The 23,429-nt window shown below is 42.5% G+C and overlaps 1 protein-coding gene across 20 annotated transcripts; it reads left to right on the top strand.

Annotated features, from left to right (window-relative positions):
• The first annotated feature begins 541 nt into the window (after positions 1 to 541).
• TPM1 (tropomyosin 1) lies at positions 542 to 20,218 on the top strand. 20 transcript variants are annotated; one of them, XM_035335376.1, is made up of 10 exons: positions 567 to 902; positions 1,552 to 1,677; positions 1,859 to 1,984; positions 7,964 to 8,097; positions 9,271 to 9,388; positions 9,845 to 9,915; positions 10,742 to 10,817; positions 11,523 to 11,585; positions 11,854 to 11,923; positions 18,785 to 19,886. In XM_035335376.1, the coding sequence occupies exons 1-10, from the start codon at positions 789 to 791 to the stop codon at positions 18,865 to 18,867; spliced, it is 981 nt and encodes a 326-aa protein (XP_035191267.1). In that variant the 5' UTR covers positions 567 to 788; the 3' UTR covers positions 18,868 to 19,886. The 20 variants fall into 20 exon arrangements, 15 of the variants coding, with proteins under 15 accessions (XP_035191259.1, XP_035191257.1, XP_035191267.1 ...); XR_004753458.1 differs by lacking the exons at positions 1,859 to 1,984; positions 18,785 to 19,886 and adding exons at positions 13,206 to 13,450; positions 14,759 to 15,047 and having other exon boundaries at positions 568 to 902; XM_035335362.1 differs by lacking the exons at positions 1,859 to 1,984; positions 18,785 to 19,886 and adding exons at positions 13,206 to 13,284; positions 14,759 to 15,047 and having other exon boundaries at positions 570 to 902.
• The last annotated feature ends 3,211 nt before the right edge of the window (positions 20,219 to 23,429 follow it).

The following is a 23,429-nucleotide window of genomic DNA, read 5'->3' on the forward strand; positions in this document are numbered from 1 at the left end:
AGCCGTAGCAGCCTCACCAGCCGGTTTCCCTGTCCCAGCTTCCCGTGGGCTCCGTCGTTGCAGCTTTGCCTCCCCCGGAAGGGCAGCCGGGCCCGGCCGTGCCCCAGCATAGGGGCCTCGCCCACCTGCCCCTTACTGCGTAGCTGAGCGCAAACCAGCCTCGTCCCCACCGCTGGCACCCAGCTGCCCGGCCGGCCCCCAGCAGCAGGCTCTCCCCGTGTTCCATGAGATGCTGCTCTTTTTTTTCCCCTTCACGCCCCCCCCCCCCCCCCTTTTTTTTTTTTTTTTTCCCTTCCCTGCCAGGAGCAGCCTTGAAGCGGCCCGTGCTGCCTATTTAGAAAGGGAAGGGACGGCTCCCCGCCTTCCCTCGCCCCAAATATAGGCACATCCAGGGCCAAGGGGCAGGCGGCAGCGAGTGGGAGCGGCCAGCCTCCGCGCCCGGCCGGGGGGAGCGGGCCGAGGGAAAGGGGTAGGGAAGGGCGGGGGAGGGAGGGAAGGAGGGAGGGGAAAAAAAAAAACCCTTTCCAAAAAAGTATTGGATGTCTTGAGGAATGCAGTCGGCCCCCTGGGAAAGTACATATCTGGGAGGCGCTCCCTGCCCGCCGCTCGCACTCCGCCGCCGCCCCGGCCCGCACCGCCCGGCCCCGCCGCCCGCCGGCAGCTCCGCGGGGCCGCCTCTGGCACTGCTCGGCCTCGGGCTCCCGCTCAACTCCCACCCGTCCCGGTGCTGCTCCAGCTTTTCTTTCGGGTGCACTTCGCGCGGGGACGCGCCCTAGCCTACCGCCACCATGGATGCCATCAAGAAGAAGATGCAGATGCTTAAACTGGACAAGGAGAATGCCTTGGACAGAGCAGAGCAAGCCGAAGCGGACAAGAAAGCAGCGGAGGAGAGGAGCAAGCAGGTCTGCACTGAGGGCCCTGGTGTGGCTGGTGCCGGGGCACAAGTTTTTCCAGACCATTTCTCTCTGATTCCTTTTTTATAAGTACTTTGCTGACCCCCCCCTCCCCCCCCCCCCATCTCCTTCCCTGCAGAACTGGTTGAACTAACGAAGCCCTCTTAAAGAGGGTTTTTCCCCACGTGGCTGGAGGTTTCTGGGGGCGCAGCAGGAAGGAGGTGGTGTCCCCACACCCTGGGACAGCTGCATGGCCTCTGTGCTTTTGTCACAGTGGTTTGGCTGGGAGCCTCTGCCTCGAGCAGCGGGTTAGCAAGGGATAGATGTGCTACAATGTGGTGAAGGATATGTTAAAGCTGGGTTTGTGTCGTGTCGTTGGGTCCCCCTGCCCGTCCCCCGTACCACCCAGCAGACTTGTCAAATTTCAGCTGCTCCCCCCATCTCCAGGTGTGTGCCCCGTTTTCCTGGTCCACTCCAAACCCCCTCCTTCACACATGGGGCTTTATTAGTTTGGGGGAGGGGGGCATGGTGGTTGTAAGTTTCTTGGAGATCCTGAAGGAGGCCAGAGGAGAGGAGAGGGATTTAAAAATGACCTTCCCCCTTTTCAGAGCCCAGGGAAAAATGTATTTGTGCATTGTATTTCCTCTTGTGCACCTAGTTAGAGGATGACATTGTGCAATTGGAAAAGCAATTGCATGTGACGGAGGATACGAGGGACCAAGTGCTGGAAGAGCTACACAAGTCCGAGGATAGCCTCCTCTCCGCAGAGGAGAATGCTGCCAAGGTATTGTGCCTGTGCCGTAAGCAAAGAGAATCTAACTGTCTCTCCTTTTCTCTCTCTCTCTGTCCGTCTGTCCTTTTCTGTCTCTTCTGCACTCGCACTTCTCCCTTTGCACGATCACGTTGCCTGCTGCACCTTTTCCTGCCCGCCCTCCCCTCTCCACCACTTTCCACCCGAATCACAGCTGGAGGACGAGCTGGTGGCTCTGCAAAAGAAGCTGAAGGGCACTGAGGATGAGCTCGACAAATACTCCGAGTCCCTTAAAGATGCACAGGAAAAGTTGGAACTGGCTGACAAAAAGGCCACAGATGTAAGTTACCCCCATCCCTTTCACCACCACCCCAATACAGAGACCACACACCCCCGCTGCACAGGCTGGCCAGGACTCCTACGAGGCAGCGCTCCGAAGCCTTGCTGAAGGCAGGGTCCAGGCACCTCCTGGGCAGGGAGGTGGGAGACGCAGCACTGCCTCCTTGCATGAGGTTTGCACACTCTCAGAGGCATTTGGTTGGGTTGCTGCTCACTCAGCACGTGCTTTTCATGTGTATTTGCTGTTCCATGTGGTGTGGATTGTCAATTCAGATGTTGGGGAAAATGGCTTGGGTTCGAACAACGTTACCTTGGTAGTAAGTGGAACAGAATCTGAGAGCTAATAGCTGCTAGATAGTCCCTGGGAGAGGGACAGCCAAGAAGAGCACATCATGTAGATCCCACAGATGTGGAAGAGCAAGGGCTGTCAGTTCTATCTGCAAGAGAGCTGTTCCTAGGCACACTTATGTTAGAGCTGGTGCTAGATACTAGTTGGCTCACTCACTGATCGCTGAGATAAAAGGTCTTCTCCTAGTTTTTCTTCCTGGAAATCCCTGAGATGGTTTTACTTGTCAAAGGAAAGTTCAGTCCTGCATGAGTGAAAACTCCCTGGAAGATGATACTTGCAAGGTTTGCAGTTCAGAGGACAGGGATCCTGGGAGCAAGCTGGGGGATATATATAGCTCAGCACTTTATATGGTAATAATGCAAGAGCGCGTGCCCCTCCCAGGCCCTCATCCCACCCACCTGTCTGCCCCTGACATACATTTAATGTATTACATGCACGGAACTGTGCAAGTTTACTGTTTCTGCAGCTAAGGTCTAGATCAGTATGGCTGCTGCTGTACAATCTAGTTCTCTCTGAGTACATCTTGGGTCTGAATTACAGGATTAGGCAAAAGCACAGTACTTCCAAAGCGATGACCGTCCTTTTCCTATAACACAGCTTTTAAAATTAACCTCAAAGCCATAATAAGAAGAGGAGTTGCCACAGATGAAGCAAGCAAAGTGGTGGAAGGATACTTTTAGAAGGGGATATGTTACTAAAACCAACTTTGCATGAAAGGCAACATGTTTTTATGCCATTTTACTTTTAAAAAGAAGAGACCACAAAGAAAGGTTTAATTTCAGTACAGCAATTAAGTTGTGTAGCTTTGACAGAGAACTCGACAAACCGAAGTGTGCATAGAAATGGGGGAGAAGGATTTTGCGTGTAATGGGGATCAGATGTCTTTCTTCTTCTGTGTATGGCTGCATAGATGAGAGGCAGCTTCCTAGCAGGACGTTTATTTAACTTGTTCAAAGGAACCGCATATAGATCCAGGGGAGATATTCCTTATAAGGAAAAGTATGCAGACTATTTGGAAATAGCTCGCCTAGGATGAAGGCAAGAGAAATGCTACTAGATTCCCTGTTGGAAAAGACTATCTCCCTAACCAATCCCAGGGCTCTTTGCCTTCGCTGGAAAACAGCGTTTGGAAGCTAGTTGAGGGCAATTGTATTTGCAGTCATCCCTCGGGCGGAGGGTAGGTAGAGCGTCTGGCTTGTTTTCATCGAGATGAATGCCGTGTTTAATGGTATGCGTGGAATACGCCTGACAGTTTAAGGATGTCTTGCTTTTTTGGCGATGCGGAGTACTTTGGGGCACGGCAGCTGGCCCAGTATTCGCTCGACAAGTTTGGAGAGAGAGCAAGAAGACAGGGCAGGGGAGAGGGCGCCGGCCGCCTGCGGTGGAAACACAGCGGGGGACGAGGAAGCCTCCCCGGCGTGCCTCCTGCGGAGAGCCGCCGCATCCCGCGCAGCAGCCGGGGAGGCCGTGCGGGCGGCGGGGCCCCGGCGCCGAGGCCAGGCGGGGGGAAGGGAGCGGGGCTCGCCCCGCACCGCCAGGGGGCGCCGCCGCCCCGCGCAGCCCCGGGGCGCCCACCTGGACGCGGAGCCTTCGCCGCGCCGGCCTCAGCCTCGGCCTCAACCTCGGCCTCCGCGCGGGGCCCCGCCGCCCCCAGCCCCGCCCCGGTGCTCGCCGCGCTGCGCTGCGCACCGGGACACTTCCGGGGCTGGGGCGGAGGCTGCAGGGAGGGAGGCGGCGCGGCGAGGCGAGGCCGGGCGCGGGCATGGCGGCGATGAGCTCGCTGGAGGCCGTGCGGAGGAAGATCCGGAGCCTGCAGGAGCAGGCGGACGCCGCCGAGGAGCGGGCGGGGCGGCTGCAGCGGGAGGTGGACCAGGAGCGGGCCCTGCGGGAGGAGGTAAGGGGTCGGGGGGGTGCGCGTCCTCCTCCCCCAGCCCGGCCTCGGCCGCCGACAAAATGGTCACCTGGGGCTGAGACCGGCCCTCCCCGAGGCTGCAGGTGGGCGGCGGGGCGCTGCGCTCCCGGGCGGCCCCGCTCCGGCCTGCGGCTCGGCGGGGGAGGCTGCAGCGTCCGAGGGGACCGCTGCGGGCACCTCACAAGATGTCGAGGTAGAACGAGGTCGAATTTAGGGGAGAGAGCTGAGATCGGGTGATCCACACTAGGTTCCAGGCAGGCTTTTGGGTTTTTGCAGCAGCTCGTTGGCTGTGCATCCCGTCCAGCTTAATTCACCGGGGAGGTTAGCGTCCTGGCTGCCAAGGACTCGCGAACCTGGGAGCAAAGCAGAGATGGCAGCGGCTGGCTACTTAGCCACAGTATGTGAAAACACCCCAGCGATGTGATTAGCTGGTCCCTGACACTACGCATCTGCACTAGGGCATCTGCAGTATGTTTAGCACACCAAAAACAGTAGCTGAGAGGGGAAGGGAGTGGTCTGCACGGTTTTAGGCAGGGACAAGGTCAGGTGTAAGCAGCACAGATTTGTGTAGCAGGGAGATGTGGTTATGGGTGGTAGTTGCAGCAAAAAACTGATAGTGCTGTTGTTTGCTTTGCCACTGACCTTGGGAACTCCTAAAAGCTGTACCTTATATTTTCTTTCTATAAAATGTAGAGTGTCATTTTTGGCAATGTCTGCTGGTTGCTTGAAAGGGATGCAAAATACGATTTTTTTACACACGTAGTTTATCACAGTGTAAAAGGGGTGATTATCGTATTTGCATCTAATGTGGGGCTTTCTGCACGTTCTGAGCAGCAAACTTATAAGATATGTAGCAGTAGTAAGCCTTCTGATCCCTTCGAGCTGGCCTTCCAAAAAGCTCAGTATGGCTCCTTACAGGTGGGTGGCTGCTTCATTCTTGCAAGTCATTTCACATACCTGGTGTTTGTTTTTTTTTGAGAGAGAGAGATCATGTCACAGTCAGTAACTTGTCTTCTAAGGGTTTCTGTTTTAAAAATGTTTGCATTTGTTTTCTAAGCTTTTGTTTCTTATGAATAAAGGCCACCCATTTTCCCACCCTGAGCAACACACACAGTTCTAAACAAGGATATTAAAGTTAGTTACAGTGTCACTAAAAATGGGAAGTTTTGGTGATACCTTTGGTGGCGGAAGGAAGAGCACTGGAGGAGCGATTACAGCCTGCTGGTTAAGTCATGCCATTAAAGGTTGGCCACAGGGCAAGGCTGAGAGTTACCATCCGAAAGGGTAATGTTTGTCTGTTTCCTGGAGATAATGTGGAATTCTGCAGAGCGTGTTTGCCTGGTGCTTACGTTTTTGTTTGGAGGGGATCAGCGCTTTGGTGAACAAACCCAGAAAACTGAACTCCCAGGCACACAGACCTGTGCCTCTTTCCTAATGCCAGCCAGGCACAGATTTTTTTTTTATTTTATTTTTTTAATTATGCTGCATGATTGAGGAGGGAAGCTTTGAGAACGTTGCAGCAAGCAAGCTGAGGTGTGAACTTGACCCTTCCCTTAGTGAATTGCCTTATATGTATAGCATGTGACCAGCTCAAGGTTTTTTTTTTCTCTCTTCCTGTGCAAGGTACAGATACGCAAACAATGAAAAAGCTAAAGCAGTGGCCAAAGCGTATTGCAGCCTACAGCTTTTGATTGTTAAACCAGATTGTTCAAAGTTTGGAGTTTGTTACAAGCAGTCATCGCCTTTAGAAAGAGTCCCTTCGGTTGTGTGCGTGCATCTTGTGGGGCTGGTAGTAACTGCATTTTCATAATGCAGTTTTCCTTCTTCAACTATATGATTAGCTGGAAAACAGTCTTTCTTACGGCAGTGATAATTAACACTCCGTTGTAACCTATCCATGGCATCTGTCATTGTGAAAATATGCGGTGTCTAAGTGCGGCGTCAAAAATGCAGAAGGTTGTGTTTGCCTGTTCGCGGTGGGAGTGCCCCTCATGTCACTGGGGTTTTTCCTTCCTCACCATATAAGGGAGAAGTCCTGCTCCGCCGAGTGACTTGGGCCATATAAGGCTGCAACGTTGGTGAAACCTCATTGAGTTGCTGGTGGTGGAGCAGGAAGTAAAAACTTGAACTTTAGTCACCCACTGTTTTCTAAGCATATTGTACGCTCTTATCGGGATGAGGAGTCTTGACATGATAATAATTAACTTGTAGCATTACAGATTTCCCAAGGGTGATGTTTCTGAAAGAACATCTATTTCCACCACTCCCAAAGCTGCTTTGTTTCTCAAAAAGTTTTTTTACTGTAAAAAGTTTTTTACTGTTTTTACATTTTTTTACTGTTGAAAGTTGACAAAGTGCAGGTTTGGAGTCCTGCTGTTGGTTACATAGTTAGGCGAAGCTTTTTGGGGGGGGCTAATGTGGAAATGTAGGGATCAAGTCTCTTCTTCTCTGGGTACAGTGTACTCACTGAGAACACTCTTTAATGTTCAAATACAAATTTGCTTCCCAGATGTTTGCGTTACTTCCAATGTTTCAAGTAGCAGTGTTACTGTAATGTCAGATGCTGTTTACTTGGCTGTTGTGTAAGTTGTTCTTGTGTTACTCACAACAAAATTCAGGCTGTGGCCAGCTGTATATAACTACCTCAGAGTAGTAAAAGCAACAAACAACAGTTCTTAAATTTTTAGTTAAAGAAAAAGCACTGGTATTTTTGGTATGATAGCTTTTTTTTTTCCCTGCTGGAAATTAAAATTTGTTTGTCCTCATGTATGGCAAGAATATTTTCAGTACTAGTTAAGAGTAACTGCTGTTCTTGGAAGTAACTAACTTTTTGGAATAATGGTGATTTTGTATGTTTTGTTTATTTTGAAAGAAATTGAGTTTAATAATGAGGTTATTATGGGAAGGCTGTTACAGAACTTATTCTACAACTTACACAAGTGTAGGTTTGAATATGTTAGAAGTAAAAGCTTGTAATGATAGGCAGATGAATTGTGTTGTACATAAAATTAAGCAAACAGGTAATGGAAGAGAGGCAAATCGGGGGGAAAGCTGAGGATGACAGTTTGGAGGAGAAAAATAATATTTTAAGCAATTGTTGCCTGTACCTGGGTCCTTACAAAATGTAACCTTTGCTGGTGCCTTCTTTGTCAGCTCTTGAATAGCTTGCCTATAAGCAAAACTTAAATGTTCTCAAGCACTTAAATGTTCTCCTCCCATCTCTGTAGGAGCTGTCTCATTGCACATATTGATCCAGGTGTATTTTTGCATATTTACTTTGAGCTCTTTTTATGGAATTCAAGGAAACATTGTGGCAATATTTATTGCAAAATATGGCAAAAGGGCATAAGTAAAGAATTTGGGATAATGTGGAAGGATCTTGATAGTTTGTGTTGATCTGTTGATCTCCTAAAAGGGAAGAAAGGCAATTGGTTCACGTCTGCAAAGAAGGTAACATATTTAGGGAACAATAATGCATAATTCTTCTAGTCCTGTTCTTTCTAGTATACATTGTACAGTCCTTAATGTGCCTTGTGTAAAGGAAGCAATAACTTCATAATTCAATGAGGGAATATACATTGCTATGTGGGCTTTTTAGTGGATAAGTCAGAAATTACAAAAGTGCTGTTAAATGGCACTAGCAGGTATGTGGTGTAACCTTCTGAAAAAAGGTGATGTGTGTCTTATCATGAACTAATTTCTGTTCTTTCTGTGCTTAGGCTGAGAGTGAAGTAGCTTCTCTGAACAGACGCATCCAGCTGGTTGAGGAAGAGTTGGATCGGGCTCAGGAGCGCTTGGCTACTGCCCTGCAGAAGCTTGAGGAGGCTGAGAAGGCTGCAGATGAGAGTGAAAGGTGGGTGGATCCACTCCTATTAGCTGGATTACCCTTATGACGAAGGTGGTAGTTGACAGGGTGTGGGCTAGGGAAATAAATTAAACCACTCCTATGTCTGTGCACACATGTAATCCACTCTGCCTTTGGACTTCAGTCACATGGACTTCAGTCACAGTTCGTCTGTAAGGATGTCCAAAATATATGGGCTTGAATTCCTGTTCGTGTCTCAGTTGTAAAGATAACATTACTCTTGTGCTGCTGTGTGATTCTTAATTTCATTGTGGATAGAAAATCCCACAGGGAAATAGCAAAGTTCTGGAAGAGGCTTTGATTCTCCTGTTGTTAGGATTTATACATGCAGGTGAAAAAAGTGGAGAGAGAGAGATCCCATTAATTCTGTCACATTTAGGCTGAGGTTTCCAGATGTTCCTAATACGAGTTAGGAACTCAAGATTTGTTGGCTTTGGTAGAGCCCATTTTTCACTAAAGCAAATTATATTTTATAACTGTGATAGTACCTTCTGGGAGGGAATCCCAAGTATTCTGCATATTTGTTTCTACCTTGCTAACAGCACAGCCTGTTGAAAAGCAAACGCATACCGTGCATTGTGAAATAGTTAAGAAAATTTGGGTCAAACATGTATGGAAGGGGTAACACAATATTTCCTATTATGGAGGCGTTAAAATTTGCTTTTGTAGAGCACAGTGAACTTCAGTGCTTTAGGACTCCGATGTAGGAAAGCTCATGGAAATCTGAATCTGTTTTTCCATAAACATGTCTGTCAATCATGCAGGTGTTGGAGCATGCTGTCTCACAGTGAGTGTAGAAACATGGATATCTTCAGTCATATTAGGTCTTTAGAAGCAAGATCCCTTATTTACCTTTCTCGAGAACAGTTGTCCTGGAATTTTAAATAAAAAAGGATAGTGAAGTGATTGAGTTTCTGCGTAGAGCTAAAGTGTGGAAAGAGCTAAACAAACTTTTATTTCTTCCTAAATCATGCTGCTTTTGCTTTAAATTTCAAAAGTGTGGATGTACAGCACTAGACCTCTGGTGTGATAAGTCAAGTATCTGATATGCTTCATTCATCTTAAAGCATCTGTCTGAAAGTCACACTCCAGTAGTAGTAGAACTGGAGATGAACTGGCAAACCCTGAACCTTACATTTCCTGTTTTTTCATGTCTTTCAGAGGAATGAAAGTTATTGAAAATAGAGCCCAGAAGGATGAAGAGAAGATGGAAATCCAAGAGATCCAGCTTAAAGAAGCTAAGCACATTGCTGAAGAGGCTGACCGCAAGTATGAAGAGGTTAGTTTTTCGGCACAGATCATCCGTTTCTAAGACACTTCAGGCTGTTCTTGTAATTCCTTTTTTTTTTTTCCTGATTAAAGTGCAAAAGAGAGCAAGCAACGCTATTTGCAGCTGCAGAAACAAAAACAGGCACCTGGATGCCTTCAGGGACAAGGTAGCAGATCTGTACTCAGATCTTTGTGCTAAAGTGGTTGAGAGTATTGCCTGGTTTCTTAAGGACTCTTACAGGGAGAAAAAATATTTTAAAGCTGCCTTTCAGTAAATAGAAAAAAGGGGTCTTGAAAAAGGTCAGGTAACAAAGACCCAAGTGAATGCTGAAGATGTCGCATGATGAAGCCCACGTTAACAAGAAAATGGGAAGAGGTCCAACTGCGTGCTTTGTGGATTCTATGGACAGATGTTGTTGGCTGCAGCAATGGGATATCCATGAATGTCACTTGCTTTTGCCTGTAGGTAGCTCGTAAGCTTGTGATCATCGAGAGTGACCTGGAGCGAGCTGAGGAACGTGCTGAACTATCGGAAAGGTAAGTGTTCAACTGTCCCTGAGATGCCTGTGAGGTGCCACAAGACAGTAACTGTAACAGCATGAAACATTGGCAGTACACCCTGCGTTCAGCTCAAAGCTATGTTTTGCTCATTTACTCTAATGGTTGAAATCAATGGTCAGCACCAAAGTAAATGTGTTTGTATGTGTGTGCGCGTGTGTTTTGTCACTGCATGCTGTACCTGCACACTGATTTTGTGAATGGCTTTTGTGCATTTCATGTGTTCACTAACAGCCAAGTCCGACAGCTGGAAGAACAGTTAAGAATAATGGATCAAACCTTGAAAGCATTAATGGCTGCAGAGGATAAGGTACTGATACTAATAAACAGTTATTAGGTTTAACTGCAACCCGAGTCTTTCAGCTTCCATAGCCAGTTAGCTCAGTCAGTAACAAATAGATCTTCACTGTGCTCTTTACTCCCTTTGCATCTTGCTTTGGTGTTTTTCTTTGGTCTCCTTTTTTGTTTATTTGTTCATTTTTGCCTTTAAAACTGATCTCTTATGCAGCCAAAAAGAAGCTGAACTATCTCACGTGTAAACACTTTGTAAATATTTCTGTGTAAGCCAAAGGCTGTAGATAATTTGTGTCTGGTTGTCGTCTTAATGCACACTTAAAATGGAATTTGGCATTGTAAAATGTTGCTTTCAGTCTGTGATAGATTCAGCTGCTTTTGAGGCCGTTCTTTTGCTCTGTAATTGTTTTCATTTTTCTCTATCTTTTCCCCCCCTTTTTTTTTCTCCTGTTTCCTTTGCTTGACTGAATCTTCCATCCACCCCTTTCCTGCCTTCCTTCCGAAATAACAGCAAATGTGCTGAGCTTGAAGAGGAGTTGAAAACTGTGACCAACAACCTGAAGTCGCTGGAGGCTCAGGCTGAGAAGGTAGGCTAGAGACTTGCGTGAGAATGTGCTCATTATGCTATTCCCTAGATTGGCCTTTGGCTTTTTTTTTTTTTATGATCACTTTGCAGCATTTCAGCAGGACCATTTACAGGCTGCCCAGGGAGGTTGCGGAGTCCCCTTCTCTGGAGATACTCAGGGCCCGTCTGGACACCTCCCTGGGCAGCCTGCTCTAGGGAACCTGTTTTTTGGCAGGGAGGTTGGACCGGATGATCTCTTGAGGTCCCTTCCAACCCCTACAATTCTGTGGTTCTGTGATTTGTTAGTAGAAGCATTTGGACTTAATGCTCAGTTCATATCTGGCTATTATCAGAACCTTGTGTTCCTTCAAGTTCCACATAGATTAGTATTATTTGAACATATCTACTGTTAAATAGTCTAACAGGGTTAAGTATTATTTATATAATACGACTCAAAATGGCATTTGTTTGCTATAATTTCTCCAAGTGCCATTCATCTTTAAACTGTAATACTAATTTCTACTCAGAGTTTCTGCTGTACCCTGCTGGAATACAACTCAGGGAAATTTTTCTCTTGAAGTAAGTTGTATATGACCACAGTCTGGTAAGAGGAATTTAGTTATACCTGCATTAATTTATTTTACACAGTTGATCTATTAGAAGAGTGGTATTTTTTATATACATAGAATGCTTGATCTAATATCAATGATCTTCTTTCTAATTACAGTACTCACAGAAGGAAGACAAATATGAGGAGGAGATTAAAGTCCTGACTGACAAACTGAAGGAGGTAAAACTTGAGCTGTTCTGTATAACAGATCTTTGACTAAAATTTTGATTCTTTTAATATAAAAGCTATTTTGATTCTTTAAGGATGAATATGTCATTTTGGAGTATAGTGTTGGATGTCTTTCCTAAAACGGAGCATTGCCTTATTGTTTTAATTATTTTTAGTCTTATTCCTCTCATTGTCCTTTTTTCCCTCATATGAATTGTTGTTCTTCTATTTGTAAGTAATACGTATTCCCTACAATTGTTTGTACTGGTCTTGACTTCAGGCTGAGACCCGTGCTGAATTTGCTGAGAGGTCAGTAACCAAGCTGGAGAAGAGCATTGATGACCTAGAAGGTATGGGTCTTTGTTTTCCTTACTTGCTAAAGAAATACAGATCTTTTATTCTCCTGGTTTTATGTAGTACACAATTCAACTTGCCTAACTTATCCTGCTTACATAAATATGGTTTGTTTAAAAAGTTATTAAAAAAAAAAAAAAGTTAAAATGTTTTCTAATTGAAAAATTGAAATATATTGATGACTTAAATCTTTCAGGTGAACGGTGTTTTGCTCTTGCCTGTTCCTTTTCTCTGATGTTCTCAAGACTCCTTTCATTTTCTGCTTTACACTCATCTACTTGGAGTTTTATAAATGTATAGGGTAAATGATTAGATAAGTAGCATTAGCTTATTATAAAGGTGGTGAAGAGTTAGGGTTCTAATAGTTAAGAATGTAGCAAGCTGACATAATTTATTATTGTGATCAGGGCAGGCATTTTGTGACATAGAACAGTTGCTGGCTTTCTGTAAATCTTATGGATTGTATATATACTTGGGAGGACAGCTTATTTAAATTCATGGAGTTTATTTTAAGGTTTTGATAAATCTTTCAGAACTGCAGTAGAATGTGCTTTTTCCCTCCAGAGAAAATAATTCAGCAGTGTTTGGTAATAAAAAGTTGTACGGAGTTCACTACTTAGATATGTTACATAGTCTAGGATTTTAATAAACTTGATTGCTTGGCATGTCAGACTTAGGTGTAAAGGGTACGAAATATAGCTGGGGAGCTGCTGCAAGTTTATGGTCGCTGACTCAGGAAGCAGAGAAGAAAAGCTAAGTCCTTAGAACAAAAATTCTCCGTTAAAGAGTGTTTGACAGATCACCTAAACCAGAGAGTGTTTTTTTTGTTGTTGCTGTTTTTTTTTTCTTTTTCTAGAAAACGAAAAATTAGCATATTTCTGGAGACCCATTTTCAGATCTCCTGTCCCTGGTACTGACTTCTGTAACACCTGTGTGCCCTCCTAATGTGCATTAGAACAAAAATTTAGGGCAGTGAAACAGATTTAGCTTCCCATATACACTTTGTTTCCTTCATCTTGTTTATATCACAGGTTGTTCCAGTGGCAGTGCGGTCATGAACTTGTCATATAAAACTACTCACTGTTGTTTTTTTTACTCTTCCCTTATCTTTTGTTTTCTTTTTTTTTGTTGTCCTGTCTGCCGCAAAACTTCCTTCTGTGCGTTCTTACCCTTTTCTGTTGCTTCTGGATGGTATCCCATGCCGTTGCCTTCATCTTCCATCCCACGATCACACTCCATTTCCTCGTGCACCTCTTCTTTCCCTGGGGGGAATGTTAGATGAGCTATATGCTCAGAAACTGAAGTACAAAGCTATCAGCGAGGAGCTCGACCATGCTCTCAACGATATGACTTCCATGTAAATGTCTTCCCAGCTTGTGCCTGCACCTGCTTCCCTGCCCTCATTGATTGCGTGGTTCCGGCTTTGTGAAATCATACTCCCTCTGTAGCGGGAGACGCATTTCTTTAGCGAGTCTAGGTGTACAAAATACCATGAACAATTTCTTTACCGTGGCAAAGTGTGGGTGAGTGTTGAGCCTAGCCTGGTAAATACTCATGGTGATTTTGTAAGCTAATCAATGAGCTAATGAGCTTGTGTTTACTCTTTCAGTATGTATCTGCAATCCTTGTGTTTTGCAGTTGCCCGTTGTAGCTCTGCACTTATCCTTTCAGTTCACCTCTGTTCAAGTATTTCTTACCAGGCCCATCATTTTGAATTTGCCAAAAGATGATAATATCAATATACATGTTGCATTGAGTGTGTTTTGCGTTCACAGTTTTGTTCTGGTAAAGCTCTTAGAAGAGTTTCAAAGGAATTTAGACTTAGCTCTGTTAATGATAGTGGAATGTGTGTATCTTAATTATCCTAGACTGCTCTGAAATTTTCTGCTGTTAGCACTGAGTTACAAGTGTGAAAAATAAGAACACTTTATGATTTAGACCCATAAAAGTGACAGTTGAATTGTAGGTTGTTTCTGCATATTTTGTGGAGGGTAGTAGTAATTAATTTATAAATACCAAAAGTGTGGTAAAACCAACTTTAGTTATAAGGAGAAAAAGAAAAATAATTTTAGGTGGGAGAAAAACAAAATGATCAGTTGTAAGGTGTGACTAGTCCATGCAGCGATTCATACACACAGACTCTTCCTCCATTGATGTAAAACTCTGAACAGAGGTCAGCTGTGCTAAATCCACCTTCCCATGCTCATACCTTTCATATGCATGAACCCTATAAAATTGACATGGGAAGAGTTGTGGCTTTCTCAAGTGCTTGTGAGGTGTGATGTCCAGTCCTAGAACTTCTTTTGGAAGCTAGCACTTCCAGCAAGACATCAGCTCTGAGCAGGGCTTAACATGTATTTTGTGTGCACCCATATTTTAAATATTTCTTTCTTGGTATTTTTTTTTTTTTTTTTTAATCCCCACACTTCTACATCGCTTTCCTCCCTGTCTTCCGCAACTTATTAGGGGTCTAATATTGACTGCTTTGTATGCTTTGATTTCTATGTACCAGCACATCAGTTTAGTCAGTGGCTTATCAAACAAATGGATTATTATTATTTTTTTCCTTCTGTGTATCCAGAGATTACAGTATTTCGTCCATTTGTGATATTTCCAGATAGAAAATAGGCTTTAAAATGTAGTCCTCTACTGGTACATGAGGAAATTGCTGTAGCATTCCAATCCCAGCATGGTGTGGTGTTTCACTAGTAGTCATCCCAGCATGCTGGATTCTGTTGTGTGCTGCTTTTTTGGACTTCTTTTCTCCTGTGCTTTTTTTTTCCTGCGCTTTTTTTTTTTCCTATCTTATCTCCCTTTTTCTTTTCATGCAGATAATTTTCTTTGCTTCACTTCTCCAAAGACATCTCCATCAGGTTGGATAAAACATCTTTCCAAGCTTTTGGATGTTTCATGGTTCACTGTCCTGTCTTCTAGCATACTTGACTCTATTCTTCTAGCACCTGTCTCGGAATATGCTTTTTGTGCTCTATTGTACAGAAACTCTACATCTCTCAATGTAAAATAAACATCCCAGCTGTATCCCTTTTGCTATTCCTTTGCCTTTTATTTATTTAAAGAGCCATTTCAGTTATTAATAAAAAAGAATATACTCTTTTGCCATTAGGGATTTAATTTTCATTGATGCTTCCATTTTTCTTCTACAAACAATTTTGCCTGACTGTTGACAATGCAAAGCCAGCAACAGGAGTCTATGGGATGAGGATACCATTCTTGATATTCTGGGGTTAATACTTAGCAGTTATGGTCTCACTCTTTTCCAAACTATGATGCAGATAAAATGTCAAATTTAATGTGAATTTTTTCAGTTGTTATTTTTGGACCAAAATCTACAAAAACACTCCTGTCTTAAGGTCACTTGGTCGTGGGAGCGTAGGTGAGAGCAGTTAAGCCCTTGACATTAGATTTTTCACTTTAAAGCCCCAAATTTTCTCCTAGTTTGATGCTGAAGATTTCCTGTTTTTATGTCAATGTTTGTTCTTCAGCTTAAATCTGAGAGATTTAAAGGGGGCAATATCAAATTCAAAATACTTGCAAAAAGTTTTCCCCTCTTTTGCACCTTGATTGGTCCGTGAAGATACTGTGTGCTTACTTTTTCATTAGACTTTTCTTGAGTGGCAGGATGTGATTGAAAATTCAGCAGAGATTTCAGGAGATTTTCACTTGTACTTAGCTCAGATTTATGAGTTTGAATTCTAGACTCATGAGAAATGTCTTAAAATTGGAACCGGAAACTTCTCATTATTAATGTAATAACGTGATGATTCTGCTACAATGCTACATTGATTTCAGGTTTGAAAGCTTAAACGTTGACTTTCAGTTGATTTGATAGTGCCTAGTTGAGTACGAAACATTAAATAGTGACACCTACACCTAGTAGCATACATGAGTGGTTGACAGAGGTGCAAAGCTGGCTCTGACATTTCATTTGCCTGGGCTATGCGATGTGCAAAGGTAGCTCTGCTGAGGCTGAACTTCAGGGGTTGTGCACCAGAAGTCAAACACACTGCTTGGCTCAAGATGGCTCCGTACAGAGCCAGGACCTTTGGCGCTATCTGCGTGATAAATCGCAACCTAGCCAGACTTGTGTACAGGTAGTCAGGAGCTGACTTCATGCTCACAACATTTCCACACTTGACCTGGGGTTTTAGTCTCATTTGGGATGATGAGAAACCCTGGAAGTCTCTGCCTCAAACCAAGAGATTAATTAATTCTCTGTGATGAAGGTAAGCATCAAGTTTGTGATTCAAATTCTGTTGTCGTATTTGAATAACAACTAAATACATTTTGCCAAACAAAGTAGAATTTTTATTATTACAATGTCTCAATGTTTTTTCCATGTGTGTCTTAGTGTCAAATGTTATCCTCATAGTAGAGACAAAAACCCAATTGTTACTGGACCAAGAACAGAAATGTGAAATGTGTCCTGCTTTTACTGAGCTGGCTGTCAGAGTTTAGGCTGTGGGGAGAAGTTGTCAGGAGTTGCCACTCAGTGCAAGTGTGTTGTATGGAGTAACTCACTGCTTTAAAACAAAAACAAAACAAAACAAAACAAAACAACAAAAAAAAAAAAAAAAAAAAAAAAGCTTTGCTATTGCTGTGGGCTGTTATGTCCAAACCCCACAGGGGAAGAGGATTTCTGTGAAAGCTGTTAAGAATCTTGTGGAAAAGAACCAGTCTTTTCCTGTAGTGGAATAATCTGGGATCAAGAGGTCAGGAGTACTATTTGAATCTAGACTATTGAGACCAATATAGACAATTAGAGAAAAAAATAATCATTAAGTATCATCAGAGAACTTCTTTCTGCAGAACTCAGTAAATTCACTGTTGTATCATAGCTGTGGGTGTTCTGTTTGACCATGGAAGTGGACCATCCTGTCTATTTGCTGTATTCAAGCTGTGCAGATTTTCACACTTCCACTTCATTTTCACCAAGTGTTTTGGGGTTGTCTTTTTATAAAGTACCACTGGACAATTTACAGATATTGAAGTGTGTTAATACCAGTGATAACAGTATGTTTACCCATCAAAAATACCATTTGGGCTGTCAGATTCCACAGTAAAGATAGACAATGAGAGTCAAACCTAGGGGTAGGCAGTTCATGCTCTCAGCATCTCTCCTGCTGTTGGTTAGACTGGTTATGACACAGTTGCTTTCTGGCAGCTGACAGATGAGGTTCCACCACATTGTGAAAAATGCACAAAGAAAATTGGCACTCCATAAAACAAATCTTCCATGCATTGTTCATGAAGGTTAAAGCAGGACTTCATTCTTCTAGGAATATAGCTGCTGTTCTTCCATTTGTGTTCCCATTTGCCTGTCTCACAGCTGTTCTCTGCATAGGAGTTTTAGCAAGTCCTCTGCAGGTTATAATAGCTGTTCCTTGGAGTAGCTATTTAATTACCAGAGTTCTAGGAAACAAAGGTAAAATGTTTCTGTTACTGAAGTGTCTGTGGTGTGACCAGTTTCTTTATTAACTTACTTATCTGTTTTCTCTGTCTAATCTGTCTTCATTCTGCCTCTTTTTCCTTCTAACCTGCTTGCTGCCTGTACAGACCAACTCTACCAGCAACTTGAGCAAAACAGTCGCCTAACTAATGAACTAAAGCTGGCATTGAATGAGGATTAAACTTTGTTGTGACTATGTTGTTAACTTATTTAAAAACTGCTTCTTCCAAAAGTTCCTCAAGAATGAATCAGTAAATGTAGAAATAAGCAAGAAACATAGACATTGATTTTTCAGATTGTTGATTCTGTGGTATATTAATGGATTAAATTCTAATCTTATTTTGGAAAAATACACAAATGCTCCTTCTGAGGAGGCTTTTGTGTATCTGTATTCACACCTCCTTCAGAGAAGCAGTGTGCTCTTTGGCTGTGCAATAGCTGCTTTCCACTTCAGTGAACACTTAACAGCACTTACCTAAGTGTCCAGAAAGTAGCAGCCTTTCTTGTGGAGAGACCCACTGCTTTGTTGATGTCATGAGTTGGCCCTGGGAGTTTTACTAGAAAGTGGATGAGAGAAAAATGTTCACCAGGATTCATGTTTCAGAACCAACACAAAGTATACTTACAGCTGTTTTGTTATCTGGAGACTTTAATGCATAAATCTTACATTGCTATGAAATGGGCTTGTATTTAATTTCAAAAACAAAATAAAGTATTGATTTAAATAAAATAAAATGAAATGCTAGGAATGAGAGCTCTACCTGAAAATACCTGGTCAGTTTAAAGGTATGCTTGCATTAGTATGAAGTTCCTGTTATTGGTTTCTGGTATGATGCAGTTCTAAAACAATGTGCTTATTTATTGTATCATATAAGTGTGTTAAAATGACAGTCCTATAAAAATGTGCATGCAACATAAAACTACTAACTGTAGAAGAAATACATTTCTTAAAAGCCACTTGACTAAGGGGGAGATTGGTTTTAATTTCTTGTTTGTTCTTTGCAAGTTCTGAAATAAATTAACCTTAGTTATGGGTCTGCGAAGAACTCAATCATTTTCTTCTTGCCCTAATTTAAAAAAAATTCACTCAGTCTCAGTTTCCTATAGCAAAGAGCTTCAAGAACACACAAGAACCTCATCTCTGTTGGCAGTGCATTTTATTAACAAATGTACCTGCAAACAGTTCTAAACTTGCATTGCTTGCCATTTGTTCTATTAATTTGGAATTACATCTAGATGTGTTGTCTGGAGATATCAGTATTTATGAGCATGCACATTTCTTACCTTATAAACCCTCAATTAGAAATGATCATTGCATGCCTTCATATTCTGAGAATCAGTGCCTCTGAAGAACTACTATTCATGTTTTGATTTTCTAATCCCACAACAGAGAAAGTGGCGCATGCCAAAGAAGAAAACCTTAATATGCATCAGATGCTGGATCAAACTTTACTGGAGTTAAACAACATGTGAAAACCTTCTTAGCAGCAACCACATTATTTGTTATATTATTTTTACACCTGCTTGCCGCGAAGCCCCATAAACATGTCGTTATTTTAGTTTCACCACAGTCACAAGAACATCAGCTAAATTATCAGGCAGGGGTCAGGGAAACACCAAAATGGGCAAGCCATATGCGGGTTAAGCTAATACGTTATGGTTTAAATGTGCCATTTCCCAACAAAATGTTACCTACACTGTGTAGAGAGTTCAGTAATTTGATGTGCTTCATCTTTTGGAGGACCCTGGCTGTCTGAAAGTGTCCCACCTCAAGTGCCACCACAACTTTTAACAAGAATGATGATACATATTCAAAAGAGATTAAGTGGAAATGGTGCTATTTTCAACAAAAGGTTTTACTAAAGTCTTTTGTGTGATACCGGATAAGTCAGGAGTAGTCCAGCATAGTAATATATTTTTATCAGAATTTTACTGATCTGTGATGATTTGGACTTTCTGTGCCTTCTAATTCAATAAAACAAAGGTTATGTAAGCAGCAACAAAAAGCAGAGGCTTATGAAGGTTTTAAATTATGTATTTCCGACTCATTACAGAAGTGTAGGTCAACATTTCACCTTGAGTATTCATTCGATTGTATTTTTCATGTTGAAATGAAAGATTCAATAAATTCAGGAGAAAACAAATTTGGAAGAGATTGTTTTAAAATGTATTTTATTTGTGTGGAGCTTGGGGAGGGGGTGGAATTTATAAATCGATATTCGCCTCACTTTATTTTTCACACTTTCTTTTGAGCAGTTTAAAAAGTATACCTGTATGTAAACATTGTATAATGATATGGAATAAAATGCACATTTTAGGACATTTTTTAAATTTTACTCTACTGTGATTTGTTTTTCATCATATTAGTTACCTGTCTGTGTATTGCTGTGTAAAATATGCACACGTGTGCTGAGTGTCATTGAGATGCATCATTACCACATTGGCTTTCAGTTTCTCCTTTGCTATCAGGTTAATGTATAAAAGCATAAAAATGCAAAGAAATGCAGTGGTTTGGACTTACATGGACCTGCAGCTGCTTAAAAGGGCCACTTGAGAACTGTACTGCAGGAACCTATCCCTGTCACTTGACTGTATTCACAGATGGGTGCAGACAGCAACCACCACTCAAAGGAAGACAAGAAATTACTACTTGCTGATCAAAACTGTTTTCAGTAGAAACACTGTATGACTTCTATAAGCTTCTGTGGGAAGTGAGCCCTAACAGCTGTGTTTGAAATGCTACTATGTACTTGTACATCTTAACTGTTAATATGTGTTAATTTACTTTGACAATGGTGATAAACTTGTCAAAATGATGTGCCAAGTTCACGAGAGATCCTTTTACCTAACTTATCTCTACTGGTCGCTAATTTCAGCGTGTCTAGGCATTTTTATTTAAATGACAAGGTTGACAATGAGAAACATCAGAAATAATTCTCATCCCTTTTTTTCCTGTAGTATGTTGCTGAAAACTGATGCTGTCCATCCTTCTAGCAGCAAGGACCTTGGTATGAGGCAGGTAGAGGTAGCCCTCAAGATCATCAAAGAATCTCCTTAGCAAGCAACTGAATCCAGGTGACTTTCTCAGCAGCTTGTGTAGTGGTGAAAGGATGAAGTATTACATGATGGTGTCAGGTTAAATGGGAGTCAGAAAGGGAGGATCTACTGATCTGAGTCTCTTTGGCCTTAGTTTTTGTTTCGCTTGTGTTATGAAAGGGAGAACTTTGCAACATGGCACACCTCTGCATGATTCATTGGCTGCTACCAAGTCGTCCTGAATGAAAAGGAGATCTGTGGCTTCACATTCTCATGTAAGTGATTTTGGGAAGCAAAATACATGTTACAAAGCTCTGGCAGTATCTTAAGCTTTTACTGGAGGCTGACAGAGTAAAGCTCCAAATGTAAGATGTGCAGAGGTAAGTTAAACTAATCTTTCTTGTTCCGTAGTACAAAGATAAAGTGTCAGATAACTGGGCTCTAAGAGTTCAAGCCTTGTGGCACAGTAGGGCTGTTTGCAATAGGAAGGAAGTGCTATGCTAGGTAGAACTGAGAGCTGATCAGAGGAGTTCATGGTTCTTGGCCATGAGTCATCCAGAGCAAAGTGTGCTGCCTCCTCCACTGGATTGCTTTTATGGTCCTGTGGTCCATGCTTGGGACCTAAACCATGTGCCTGAGTAAGGTCAGACTGCTGCTTAAAATTGTTTGCTTTCTAGGAGACCACAAACTGTTTTGTGGTTTAGGAAGCCTGAAATCACCTCTTACTGTGTGTAAGGGTAGTGGGTAGGCTGTGGTTTTAATGTCTTAGTGAGATCATGTCCCATTAAAATGGCAAGAATGTGCAAGCAAGGAGATAGGAATTAATCTTTAAAAAAAAAAATGTTTCTAGAATAGACTTCCCCAAAGCATATTGTTGTAGGTAATGGCTTAAACCATTGTAACAAGCGAATGAAAGCTCTCTGTTTCCAAGGAGAGCTGAGGGGAACAGTGAGTATGAAGGTGAATCACCCTGAGTGGCATTTTTGGCTGACTACCAACAGACACATAAATGGATACATATATGTATTTGCTGGAATATGAAAAATCTGTTTCCACAGTACCTCATAAGCCACTAGCCATCATGGATTGTTTGCCTGCAATGCCTGATCAGACTGAACTCGTGAAACTAGAAAGTGCTGGCTTGTAAAATACAGAAGTCAGGTTCTGATTTAACTCTATGCCAAACAAATAGGAATATCTCTTGAAGCTACTTTGTCAGATATGTTAACTAAAATTTGTTAAATGGCAAAACCCTGCCTCATTCTGCATTCCCCAGTATGCGTCTCTTAATTTGGAGTTTTACTCACCCTTTTCTTCAATGTGGAAACATATTTGACAGACTGAAAACTACTATTGTGCAGCCATGCTCTGTAATTGTCATGGTTGTTTTGTGAGTTTTCTCCCAGTTAAATAAGCAGTACTGAGAGCACTGGAACTGGCAGAACCTGCTTTCTTGCAGTTTCATGTCTTGTGGTTGATTTTAAACATGCAGTGGATTTTTTTTTATTATTATTTTTTTGCAGATACTGATGCGTTTGAGTTCTCTTAGCTTCCCTCTTGGGATTTCTCTGATATGTAGGAAAAAGCAAGGCCTGCTGCACTGTGTGCCTTTCCTTCCACCAGGATGCTCACAGGCATTCTGCTTCTAGCTTATTAATGCTTCCTTACTTTCACAAAAATGTGAGTTGTTAAATAGGATGAGAGACAGAGGTAAGAGCGACATCTAAGCCCTTGTCTTTAAGAAGTGAAGTTAAAATGGTAGCCTGCACCTATAGATCTCTGTCTGTCAGAGCTCTAGCACCTGACTGAGAAATCTGAGTCTGTAAAAGGTATTGTGCATACTGACAGATTTCTGCCATCACTGATGGTGTTCAAAATTGGGATTAAATTGGCAAACTTCACTATACTGACAGTGTTATTGGAATATGTTTTGCTAGGCTGTCTATGACTGCTGCAATATCTTACTAGTGGCAGCAAAAGGAGAAAACCAGCTAAGAAGTTAAAGGAAAAAAGGGGGAAAAAAATCTACCTGGGTCAGCCCTTGGGAAAATACTTTTTTTAGATGCTTATTTTTTTTCCATATTTCTGGCTTGTTTAATAATAAAACAAGAGCATAAGTGAAAGATTACATGTGAATTACAGCAAAAGGGGCAAAGTTGTTGAAAAAAATTGTGCTTTAAATATATATTTAATGTATACAGGAATAGTTCCTTTTAGCGGAGGAAAGCTGTGTTATGTTCTTTCTTCATGGTGGGTTGTGTGCTTTCCAAGTGTATGGTATGGAAAAATCCAGACAAGTTTGCTTAAGTTTCTTGGCTTCATTTGCAAACCTCCATAGTTCACAAACTGGCAAGTCAGATGTAGAGAAAACTGCTGCATATTTTTTTAATGGAATAAATGCAGAGTACCTCTAATAATGAGGGGAACTCAGTGAGCAACTAGATATCCCAGTTAATTTATATGAGAGCAGAAACCATGTGAGACAGAAGCAGGCAGAAGTCTTAGGTGCACAGAAAATGCTTTCTTCACAGTTGTTATTTCTTGACTCGCAGTGTGATGAACTGAAGGAACATCACACAGTTTTTTGGATATGAGTGTTCTGGCCTGTCAGGGCACCTCAGTACTGTTTTTTCCCTCTTGGCTGGTTTGAGGGATGGCTGCATACAGGTTAAACAGCATCTCCTTTAAAAAGATTGAGCAGACTTTGTGATCTTAAGGGTCTTTTCCAACATACAGGATTCTGTGATTGTTTATTGTAAAAAGGAAAGTGTTGTACACGTGCACAGTATAAAATAGGATAAAGGGATGATGTAATTTATGCAGGCTATCTATGAAAAAAATCTAGAAAATGAACTAGGCGAGAAAGCAGCTAGCTAAAAGGGGAATTATAAAACAGAATTGTGCACAGAGGGGCAAAGGCCAGTCAGGAAGGTGGACAGCACAAAGCTGATTTATGGAAGAGTGAATCCTCCCTTCCAGATGCTGCTCTATAGTTATGC

The sequence above is a fragment of the Oxyura jamaicensis genome, chromosome 10 (assembly GCF_011077185.1).
Source record: "Oxyura jamaicensis isolate SHBP4307 breed ruddy duck chromosome 10, BPBGC_Ojam_1.0, whole genome shotgun sequence".
NCBI lineage: Eukaryota > Metazoa > Chordata > Aves > Anseriformes > Anatidae > Oxyura > Oxyura jamaicensis.

Bases quoted from the DNA above. Each gene is read 5' to 3' on its own strand.
- TPM1 (XM_035335376.1), top strand. From the start codon at position 789: ATGGATGCCATCAAGAAGAAGATGCAGATGCTTAAACTGGACAAGGAG. The intron at 903-1,551 runs GTCTGCACTGAG...TTGTGCACCTAG, and splicing joins CGGAGGAGAGGAGCAAGCAG to TTAGAGGATGACATTGTGCA. The intron at 9,389-9,844 runs GTTAGTTTTTCG...TTTTGCCTGTAG, and splicing joins CTGACCGCAAGTATGAAGAG to GTAGCTCGTAAGCTTGTGAT.